The sequence below is a fragment of the Leptinotarsa decemlineata genome, unplaced genomic scaffold (genome assembly GCF_025532065.1).
Source record: "Leptinotarsa decemlineata unplaced genomic scaffold, Ldec_3_MD MMD2_tig00001719_RagTag_RagTag, whole genome shotgun sequence".
Taxonomy (NCBI): Eukaryota; Metazoa; Arthropoda; class Insecta; order Coleoptera; family Chrysomelidae; genus Leptinotarsa; species Leptinotarsa decemlineata.
Window position 1 is genome coordinate 3,281,279 of NW_027412569.1, and position 12,689 is coordinate 3,293,967.

At 34.6% G+C, this 12,689-nt stretch overlaps 1 protein-coding gene across 1 annotated transcript in view; it reads left to right on the top strand.

Moving 5' to 3' along the window:
- LOC111502371 (Glutamate receptor IB) overlaps positions 1–12,689 on the top strand; it is a 112,134-nt gene that overhangs the window by 74,695 nt on the left and 24,750 nt on the right. Inside the window, exon 14 of the mRNA XM_023156445.2 lies at positions 1,834–2,046. Within this exon, the coding sequence (XP_023012213.1) occupies positions 1,834–2,046 (213 nt within the window). The remainder of the gene's footprint in view (positions 1–1,833; positions 2,047–12,689) is intronic.

Sequence of the window (12,689 nt, forward strand, 5' to 3'; positions counted from 1 at the left end):
ATACATACATACAGCGTGTAAAATAAAGTGAATTTTCATTTTTCTCGAAGAATATTCTTTTATTCACCGATTTCTATTTTGTCCATCACTTGTGTCAGCATTTTCTCAAATACTCAAAGCAGTTCTGATATGCACTTTTTGATATATCTTTGAGCTAGCTCCCTCAGCGATTCGGTTTTCATCTCCTCAATCGTCAAGCGTCGCCGTCCTTTAGGTGTTTTCAATTTTGGGATCGAAAAAAGTCGTAGATGCCAATTCTGGTGAAAACGGTGGCTGAGGCATGATTACAGTGTTGTTTTTGATGTCGATATGATGTTTCGAATGTCGAGTGAGCAGGTGCATTATCGTGATACAAAAGACATGAATTGTTTTCCACAATCCGGATGTTTTCTTCGTATTGCTTTTCGCAAGCGGCACATGAACTCCTTATTGACCGTATGACCATGTGGCAAGAACTACTGATGCACTATGCCACGGTATTGAATGAAAACAGTTAGTGAAACCTTGGCATTTGATCGAACTTGGCGTTCTTTTTTTTTGGTATTAGCTCATCTGGGCTCTTCCATTGGGACTATTTTGTGACGAATGAAATTTATTCAGGTATGTTTAAATTTTATTTTTCAGGTAATACCACTTGTCATCTGTATAAAAAAGTACAGTATCATGAGCAGAACTTGTGATTTTAGCATTTTTTTTACACACCGTTGGTCGTTGAAGTGTATTGTGGATAATACTGGTCCCGGTACCGTTCTTTGGGGTACTTCACATGTTATTTTTTTTCGACTTGTTTTTTTTTAATTTCGATATTTGCCACGGTCTATTGATTCTTCAAAAATGTATGTGATGTACCTATTATACCTATGTCCTATAAGTTTTCATAGAAGAATGGAATGGAATGAACTGCGTCCCGGGTAGATTTTCTCTCTCTAAAACCGTATTGTGTTTTAATTTATATTTGTTAATAAATAAAATAATAATTAAAAATTGAATCTATTCAAGATAATAAAATGTAAGTGGTAATTGCAAAAATTAGTAGGAACAGAAACTTCAGAACCTAAATATTTTCAAAACGGATTGAAATATCGTAAATTTTGTCCGACCTTGATGTCTTGTTTCTTTCAAAGGTTGAGAGGAATGGGGGACTATTCATATACAAGTGTATACTTTGAATTCTGGAGAATGCATATCAAAAGAATCAGGTAAACATTTCTATGAGTGGGCTCATGAAGAAAGCCGAAAGGAAATAGGTCTGTAGATCAGATTACCTTCAACAGTGCCTACCTATACACATACCTAGATAGATAACTGAAAAAAATCTTTAACTGCGGCTGCAAAATACCCCATCTTGTTTATACTACAAAATGAATATAATCATCGATTTCCATGCTGTCTGTTTCAGCTGAATCTCTATTAATATAAAGAAGTTCAAGATGATCATACTTCTCAATACACCAACAATGAAAAATGGAATGATATCATTTGCAAGGATTTCTGTTCAGAGTTCTGACTGAGTCATGGTATCAAGACCTACTGTTTTGTTCATCTACTTTTCCAATTCCTCCTCCTCAATTCTGAACAATTTTTGTTATTGGTTGATAACAAAATAGTTCTTTGAATATTTCTATATTTTTGTCAGTTTTCTCGAATTTTTTATCGAATCACATTGAATCTATTATTTGTTTGTGACGTTGACGCAGTTGTTGTTTTCCGATTACAAAAATATAATGTTCACTCCTTCATAGTCAAAGAATTCTTCGATATATTTCACATAATAATTTTGACCACGTTTGATCATTCAGTCTATCCTGCAATCATGGCTTCTTTCTTTTCCAGGATACTTCCAGAAATGAGTTGTCCTTGAGCAACGTTGCTGGTATATTCTACATACTCATTGCTGGGCTTTTTATCGCCATGGCCGTAGCGATGCTGGAATTTTGTTACAAATCACATTCCGAGGCCAAGCGAGCTAAAATACCACTCAGTGACGCTATGAAGGCGAAAGCAAGACTGACCATAGGCGTAGGAAGAGACTTCGACAATGGAAGGGTGAGTTACAATTTTTATAGAAATTATAAATGACTAATTTTGACTCAAAGAGGCTCTTTTCGTGATTTGTTGGGATTTACTGAATTCGTTGATCTGTTATCATAATGTGGCAAATATTCTTAATTTTTGATCATGACTTCGTTATTACAACTGCCTATTATCAAATATTTCTCGCGAAAAAATTAACTATGTATGAAAATGAGATAAAAACCTTGACACTTCCAGAAAAAACAATATCTTTCGTTAGTTCTATTGAAAAATGCTTTACTGATCAGTGAATAACACCGAAATTTTTCTATTTTGAGGGAAAAATCGAAGTTTCATGAATGACTGTGACGTCACCACCATTGAGACATATTATTTTTGTTTGTAGTATTTTTATTGTAGTATTCTCATGTGTTGATTTTGATTTCAGACGGAAAGATGCCCTCGCCATGTTACTATTAACACACGCGCAAATCGACACTATTCACCCCATCGAAACGAAGTCTTTTGAAACGGTACTTTTCAAATATAACCCAGCACATTCATTATTTCGTCAAATCTTGCACTAGCTTTCACCCGTATTACCTATCAATGAATAGCTCCAACTTTTTCGATCTTATAGACCAGTGGTCGCCAACCTGTCGATCGCGAGCTACCGGTAGCTCGCGGAGGCAATTCTGGTAGCTGTCACAACGATTTTAATTTAAAAAAATACAAACTGCAAAAATCAGAGAAGCTTCCGAAAATTCCACAAAAAAATCTAATTGTCATAATATTATACATAAACAGCGGCAACGTTGCGGTGAGCGATCTGCCGCTGACGCCATCAAGCTAGAATCGGCTAGAACCGACCAGCCGGACCAGCGCGTTAGTGTTCGAGAACGATCTGGATTGCTTTGAACGGGATGAATACGCACGGCGCGGCGACATTGCGCTTAGTTTGAAACTGAACGCGTAATCAACGTCCAGCGGTTGGGTTAGTAGAGAACAACAAAAATAATATCATGGCAAGCAGTTGTAAGAAGGTAAAGACATACCACTTTCATTCGGAATGGGAAGAACAATACTTTTTTACAGAAGTTAAAGATAAAAATGTGTGTTTGTTATGTAATACTTCGGTCTCCGTTGCTAAAAAAGGAAATATTGAGAGACATCATAAAACTGTACATTCTTATTTTGAAAAATCATTCCCACTACATTCTGCCGCCAGAAAGGAAAAACTGAAACAGTTAAAGAAGCAGTTGATTGGACAACAATCAATATTTTTAAGAACAGTCGACAAAAATAAGGCTGCAACTGAAGCATCGTACCGTGTGTCCCAGATAATTGCACAAAAAAAGAAACCTTATGAAGACGGGGAAATGATAAAACAGACGTTTTTACAAAGACGAGATAGTTTCAGCTATAAAATCTATGCAACTTTCTGTTAATACAGTGATGAGACGTGTAAAAGTAATGAGCAATGATATTTTTTCACAGTTAAGAACTGACTCAGATGAGTGTGTTTATTTTTCACTTCAACTGAAAAAATATCTCAAAATCCATTAGAACCCTATGACAACAAATATCATGTAGAAATAATTTCTACCCTGAAGATTAACTTCAAAAATCGTTTTGAGGATTTCAATGAAATGGCTTCAGTAGCGCAGTTTGTTGTTTCACCCTTTATGGAAATTGATATCCAACAGTTTGCAACTGGTGTTATGCAGAACTTTGGCGAAGACATCGCTGCAACAGAAATGGAAGTCTTTGAGTTTCAAAATGATTTAGCCTTAAAATCGTTAGTCTCAAGTACTGAATGTATCTGGCCTATTGTAAGTAAAGACAAATATTCAGTTCTATGCCGTGTTGCCTTGAAAGTGAAAGCATTATTCAGTTCAACCTATTGGTGTGAATCTTCTTTTTCCAATATGAAGTTTATTAAGAACAAATATCGCAATCGACTTACAGATGAACATTTGGATAATTGTATTCGAATGGCTGCATCAAATTATACTGCAAACATTAAAAAAATTATCGACGAGTCTTAGTGTCAGCCTTCTCATTGAACGTGCTTTTTTATTTTTCAATGTTTATGTTCATGATAGTGCGTGACTTTTTTGTTATTATTATCAACTATTTTTAAATCATACGTGACATGCCGTTGTGGCTGGATAAAAGTATGTGTTTATTTTTCAAACACCTTCGTTTGATAGGTAGGAAAGTAGTTATGAACAAGTACGTACTAGTAATATTAGTTATTTTGTTATTAGTTTATTATCAGTACCTATGTATTATGTATTACCAGTTAAATAGTAAAATAAATACATATAATGATAAATTAACTGTGGATTATTTAATTTACGTTGCGTTACGTGGCTTCCGTGTGGGTAGCTCGCTGTTTATTCCAAAATTAACAAAGTAGCTCAACACATCGAAGAGGTTGGCGACCACTGTTATAGACTATCAAGGTTGCAAGTGATATTCGTGTCTCCAATTAGGTGAATGTCTTTCCTTGATGGAATCCATTAACCTCAGGGTATGCTTAGGGACGGATCTCCATACATGAGCGCAATACTACAAAGAAGATCTGATCTGAGCTATATAAAGCATCCAAAGTGTGTACAGTTTTCTGGTTCGAACTTTTGAGGAGCAGCCTTTGCAATTTCAGCGACATGATTTTGCCAAAACATATTGGTGTCAATTTCGACCCCCCACAAACTTATAATAATGAGTATTATAATAATAAATGTTTTTATTGAAAGGTTACAAGTACAAGAGATACTAACCTAACTTAACAAATACCAGAAATCAACATCTGCACATCATGAATTGAGGCAGATATTGCTCTTCCATCCAACCATTTGAGCAGAAAGCGGAATTGTCTGTTCTGACATAATCACATCCAGTTAAGAGACTTTTATCTTTTCGGAGAAAACCGATGCCTGGGTTTCCATGGCATTGAAAGGAACCTGGTTACTTTAACCCCAATCCGAAATCACCTCTAGATTCTCATTGAGATATGCAACCTCCTGCTGCCAGTGAAGATATGGAGCAGGAGGATGTGCAGTGAAGATGTGTCGTCAGCAAAGCAATATATTGGATTATTGTTTTTTTCCAATAAGTCGTTGGAGACAGTATGAATCTCGAAGTAACACCAGCGTTGATGTTTATACGGAAGTAGTTGTTTCGAGAGTGTTTTTTCCTTCGGGTCTGAAAGTTACTTCTTTGCTTGAACTACTCATCTTTGTATATAGTTCATTTTGAAGTCATAACAATTACTCTCTTACTTTGTCGGGAACATTCCCAGGGGTAGAAAGCCAGAAACTCTCTTTCTCAATAATTATTCTCTCCTGAGAATATTTCCCTTTCAATTTAGAAATTATTTATACACCTACAGATCTGAGAGTTATTCATTTCACAAGAAATTTATCGTAATGCGAACGTTTTTGCTGTTCGAATATTTTACCCAAGAAGGATACAGGTATGCACCACTATATAGTCATGAAGCTTATGATATGTCTTGTGTTTTCAGAACTACAAAAATATTCAAAATGTAATTATTATTTTTAGTTCATTTCAAACTACAGTAATTGGTTTCAGTTTGAGAAGCAGCAGCAAATATGTCAGAATAAAGTTTCGAAATGTTTTTTCATATCTGATTATAAAGGATTAGCTAATGATTTATACGAATCGAAAAACATATTAGACATATCATTGATGTACAAACTTCAATTGTCAAATAACTAATTGGAATACTCGAATTTGATTTTCTAAAATTATTGTGACAAATATAACTTTCCAATGAAGCTTCCAGAAAATCTGAAGATTCCAAATATCTGATCAAATATTGATGAACAATCAAATAACAAAACAATAATTTGCCAAATATGAAAAATTTCAGCAAAATCCAGATGACAAAAAATCTAAAATGATATTTTCTGTTATGAATCATTATATTATTATCAATTTTTTCAATATTTCATACATTTCCTTGTGGAAATCATTTGCTATTTTCATTATCCATTTTTCATTATCCATCTATACAACCCCATTTTCTTCTTCATTTATGAAGTTTTGAATTAGGCGTTTTGAAAAATATACTTTATTGCCTTCTGAACAATCAGGGTTCAGACTGGGACATAGTTGTGCTACAGCCTTACTTAACATTGTTGACGATATTATTTAGAGACAGATGGAGAAAAAACAACTGTTCTTATTCTCTTAGATTATTTGATACGATAAACCACGAAATTTTACTCTCTATTTTACACTTTAAAGTTTTTTCGGACAGTGCTATTAGTCTTATGTGCAATTATCTACAGGACAGGAGTCAATACGTGGACACAGCTGTGGGTCAGTCAGCAAGAGAAAACGTTACTTGTGGAGTTCCACGAGAGTCTATACTTGGCCCCATACTATTTAGTATATACGCAAGTAATTTCATTTCGAGCATTACAACTTGTGAAGTCTACTTTCATGCTGATGATAAACAACTGTATCACTTATTCGCTCCAGAAAATTGGTTTGAGACTCAAAAAGTAATATCTGGAGATATAAACCGATTAGTAGAGGTATCACATGCGCATAAGTTGAAAATCAATGCACTCAAGTCTGAAGTAATGGTATTTGGAAAAAAAACATCACATTGAAATTATTATGAGAATTAAAATTCAAAATGAAGAGTTACTGTTTACAAGTGATGCAAGGAATTTAGGTTTACACTTAGATACAGAACTTTGATTCAGAAAACTTATTAAGTCTTGTCTTCAAAAGGCTTATTGTTCATTGAAAATGCTTTATCCTCATAAACATGTTCTTTGACAATCATTTAAAAAAACGTTAAGTGATACACTTGTCCTAAGTCACTGTAACTTTTGTGACATTCTGTATGGACCATGATTAGATCATAACGATATCAATCTTATAGAAAAAATACAGGAATCATGTTTCAGATTGATCTACGGTATTCGTAAATATGATCCAATATCTAACAAGCTAAGATCCGCAAAGTGGTTAAAAATGATCGTCGAAAACTTCATTTTCTCATTTTAACCCATGCAGTAATCAATAAACAGTGTCCCCTATATCTTTACAATAAAATAAAATATAGGACAGATATTCATAACCTTCATTTACGACATAGGGGTCATATCTCGCTTCCGCTTTTTCAGTGAATAATTTTATTTTTCAAATCAATCTTTTGATTTGATATATATGTCAAGCACCTTGATTCTAATTTGATTTTTTGAAATATTCAAGTAACTGAATTTTTCAGGTGTACAATTCACGATAAAGTTTTCATTGTTGAAATCCATATTCTAGTTTGCTATCAAATATTCGAATTAGATTTTGAAATTTATCTTCCGTTTCGTTCAAAATTTTTTTCTGTACTGAATCACGGGTAATTGAAAATATTCAAATATTTCATCTGTAGTAAAACATTTTGCTAACACTTATAATTCTTAAAATATGTTTTTCATTTTGATTTCCTTTTGAACAACCTATCAAGGAGGTTACGTATAGCGCCATCTGACCGCGAATAGCTCAAGCGAAGTTGATTCTTACTGTTATTTTCTATCCATTCACTTTTATATTTTTATGCTTTATAGTTTTTATATTCATTTATGTGTTGCATGAGAATATTCATTATAATTATTATCATTATTTATTTCAATATGTAGCATATATATTATCACTTTCTGCCTACTTTCTCACCCCAAAATGCTGAAATCACCAAATGTTCAAATATTACTTTCAATTTGTATAACTTATATTCTTTAAAATAATAACACTTTGACAATAATATTATCTTCGACAATATATTTTAAGTTGTGTATCTTATATTTCTTAGAATAGTAACACTTTGTCAATGAGATTTCATCTTCAATAATGAAGTACATTTTGATTTGATTTGATTGCAATAATTGATAGTTACGTACAGCGCCATCTGTTCGCAAATATATTAAGCAATATTTGATAGTTAGCTACACCGCCATCTGCCCGCGAATAGATCAAGAAATATCAATAAGCATTGTCTATAGAATCATAAGGTTACGAACAGCGCCATCTGCCCGCGAATAGATCAAGCAATAATGCCAATAATTCTGTCAATACAGATCCCGATCTTGAGAATTACACACAAACATGCATACAATCATACATACATACATACACACATATAGGTGAAGCTAATATAAAGCGTGTAATAAAAATGGATATGCAGCTTATGCATTGGTAAAGTCGGCAAATCGCAATATCGTGAGAGAAATTACTTTAAGCGTCATGGTACAGTCTCTCGTTGATTGTTGATTCTTTAGTATTTTTCCAGAATTTGGCACAATGAATGTACTCATGAAGAAGAATTTTCAACTTATTTCATCGACATGATCTCCGACAATGTATTCAGTAATTAATTACCAACAGTTCATTGAAACGCCAAATCTTGTTTTATTTTTTTTCCACATATAGTCAGTGGGCATACTTGAAGACTGCCTAAAAATCAAATCATCTAAAAGAACAATTTGTTCACGCCAGTCTCAGTCACAGACAAATGGGGCGATGACAAACATTTTGTTTGTCAATTATCGGAAATCATCGACTTTATTTTGATGATAGACACTACCTTGCACTGAAGAGTAGCCAAATAGTCCGAAACCAGTCTACAAGTGTGTTCCAATAATTGAAAATCTTTTGCAGCAGTTGTATCGCCAGCAGCATATGCAGGAATAACTTCCCTGAAGAATCCTGCACTGACACCTGTCGGATATAATCCAAAGCCCTTCGTGGTATTATCTAGGGAAGTAGTTGTTTTCTCATAGGTGTCAGTCCATTAACCTAGAGTGTAGGGAGTTGAGACTGGCCTAAACAAATTGTTCCTCAAGATGATTTGGTTGTTTTATTGTTTCATAGCAACTTTTCCGATAATCCGCGAGGACCTGGAAGAGGTCTAAGGGGTTGAGTCAGGTGATCTTAGAGGCCACCTACGTTGATTTTTGAAAAATGTATTGGTGTACAGGGTGCTTCATTCAGAAATTAAACTTTGATGTCATTTGCAGAAAAACCGAAAGATGAAGGGAATATTCAGTTACGTCAAAAATGAGCATATTTATTACTTTGAATTCCGTAAAATAGCTCATGAAATGAAAAAAGAGGGGGTATATCAAGAGTCAGTGTCACACCCGGTGTAGTGGAACTATGAGTATTGAAAGCCTGAATTTGTGGTTTTTGACTTATATATTCCGGAATCACCCGCTACTTGTTTTCCAAACCGTCTTTGATATTTCAAAAATTGTTCATTAGATATATTCAATATTCATTAGGCTCTGCATGTAACGTAATAGACCATTTCTTCTGATGTTGAATCAACTGGTATTTTCTGTAGTTAACGCCAAACACCAGAAGGTGACAGTTAGTTGGAACTGAACGATGAATATTGAATGAGTGGTTGCTTTGATACAGCTAAAATTAGGGGTGTAAATGAGAAGTCGTTGAATATTCACGAGGTGAGGTCATAACCTAGTAATATAATGTTCAATTATTGAAAAATGTACAGCAAAAGTTTGTCCTGGATATTCAATTGAGTTTTGAAATATCCCTACGGTTAATGAAAATCCGTCACGACCGAGTTCTTGATTCGATTAGATTCTGATACAATTATATAATGGATAACCTCGTGGAAATGGAATTCTCAAAACTTGAAGCCTAACTTTGTAAGCTGAAAGATGAGGCAAAACTTCTTCTAAGACTTTTATGAGTTTGTTTTTAGTTTGTACGATATCAGTCTATATACACGAACATGCGGTTTCAGTCTTTCTTAATTCTTAATTCTGATATGATTAAGTGTCTTGTAGATTCAATAATCCCCTTAATGAATGTACAACAGAGCACTTAAAATTTATAGATGGCAGTATTTGGTGAGGAACCGTAATACGTCAACTATTACGTGATTTTGGAAACAGAAATTTTGTATCGAGCAGAAGTGAAAATAAAAATGAAATGTCAGGTATGTTGTTGCAGATTTACTATAAAAGTGTGATCTACTGGTACTGAGATGTGGAAAAGTTTGAATACTCGAATTCACATTCGAATATCATGATTTTGCGGTGGTGAATCTATATTTGAAGGTTTTCTATAGAACTTTCTTTCCATTGATTTATAACAAAAATTCTGTTCACTAGTATCTGACGATTATATGAAGAAATCTAAAGAAATGAACTTTAAACGTTCAAGACAGTCTCGAATATACCTACACAGTAGGTTGAATGGACTGACGCCTATCAGAAAACAACTACTCCCCTGGCTAATACCACGAAAGGCGTTGGATTATATCCGACAGGTGTCACTGCATGAATCTTCACAGAAAATGTCCTACATATGCAATTGGCAATACAACTGAAAGAGTCGACCTTCAATTTTGAAACGGGCACACTTGCAGACCGGTTTCGGGCTTATTAGTCACTCATCAGTGCAAGATAGTAGCCATCATCGACCTGAAGTCAATGATATTCCATAATTGAAAATCAGAATTCTTTCAGAGTATTTTAATTCATCTTCCCAGGATGAAGCGAACAACAAAATGTCATTCCATCTAGTGGACGACGTACTAACCAACTGCATGTCAGATGTTAGATGTTAGTTGGAATGAATTTTTGTTGTTCGCTCGCTTTTTTCCATAGATTATCACCTTCCATGATCCAAAAAACTGTAATGAAGATCTCTGACAGGTGTCAAAAAGGCAAACTCCAATAATTCACAGTGTCAATTCACTGTATTTTTCTCAAAGGAAAACTAACTTGTCGCCTATCGAAAACACTGAGAATTGAACAGATACTTCCCAACATTTCGGAGATAAAAATCTGTCTGCGTCCTTAGAACTGAAAAAAAATTATAATATCTAATAGTTTGTGGAAAAGAAACGTTTTGGCATTCTACTTCTCTATCTTGATACAAGAAACTGGGCTAATGAGCCCGAAACCGGTCTGCAAGTGTGCCTGTTCCGCAATTGAAGGTTGACTTTTTCAATTGTATTGCCAATTGCATATGTAGGAAATTTTCTGTGAAGATTTCTGCACTGACGCCTGTCGGATATAATCCAACGCCCTTCGTGGTATTAGTCAAGGGAGTAGTTGATAGGCGTCAGTCCATTTAACCTACTGTATAGGTATATTCGAGACTGGCTTGAACGTTTAAAGTTCATTTCTTTAGATTTGTTTACTACCAGTCTTTAAGCATAGCCCACTGACTAATAAGAAAGATTATGATCATACTCGAAAAATAGTAACACTGAACTACTGGCATCTCTAGGTCGGCCGGGTACTTTTGGGACCCCCCTGGTAGTTGAAATAACTTTCCAAATTCGGATAGTAAACTGTCATTTTGACTCATGTCGAGTCAAACACATTTCTACATAAATGCATTTCGAAGAAGATGTATCCATATATCATTTTGAGGAAGATGTGTCTATAGATTGATTATAGTTGACTGTTGCAGGAACCAACTCGTTGTGCAATTATTGTCCTTGAATTAACGAGGACGTGAATCTTGTCCATTGTTATTTCGAATTTCATGCCGCACCGTTAAATTCCTCCATAATAATGGAACAATGATGATTAGTATTGGTCTAGAAATTCCGAACCGAGCTGTACTTCCGAATTATATTAATGGTTTCACCAGTACCGGTCGCTGACAAATGTTCGAAAAGCCGTATGTTTATATTTGTGTGCACAACGCAATATTTAGATTTGGAACGAATTGACAAACGGGACGTGACAAATAATATTCTAGCAAGTGGACAAAAGTTATTTTCTTCATTCTATATGGATATCTGAAAAATGGGCAACACAACTTGATTTACTTTGAATATTACTTCTATTGATTGCAAATCATATTGAAGATTTCCACGTTTTCCGTATTGAGATAGAGAAGTAGAAGGCCAAAAACTTCATTTCCTAAAAATTAATCTCTTCTAAAAATATACCCTTTCAATTTAAACAAGATTCCTATGGCAGGGATTCAACCAAATAAGCGAATGAATGTTATTTACTTACTGTCATCGATGAAATGGGTTTATTCAAGCCATTCCGTGATGAAAAGTGGTAATTATGAACGAATTAAGTGTTTTCGTTATAATTTAATCCGTATTTGCTACTGCAGAGTGAGGACAGTGACCTATGTAGGTGAAATGTTACTTCTTTCATTGATTATATTGTGTAGGAATCCTCTGAATGATATTTTTTATATGTGCAGGTAGCTGATTGTATAGTTTGAGACCATAGTAAATTTTTGGTGTTGAGTCAATCTGCAACGTGATATATTTATAACTTGGCTTGCCATCATTCGTGTGTTATGCGTGTGATAGATTATATTGTTGTGAATCATGCCCCGAAGAAAATAACGACGGCCGCCACTAGCATGACATAGCTATTAGTGCGCGAATGTACGATGTTTGTTGCCGCTTTAGATGTAGCGAGAACAATCCTACCAAGTTCGATGGAATTCCGGCAAAATTTTCTAGCGCATTCGATTACGATATATAAACGCTAGCCACGAGCATATCGACAGTTGAAGTGGAAGTTAAGTACGGTACGCGAAGCGATTTAGTAAGGCAATAGACATTCAAATAATAGTTGAAGTTTTAGTTGAAGTGTATTGTATTTAAAGTGGAATAGAGTGAAGTT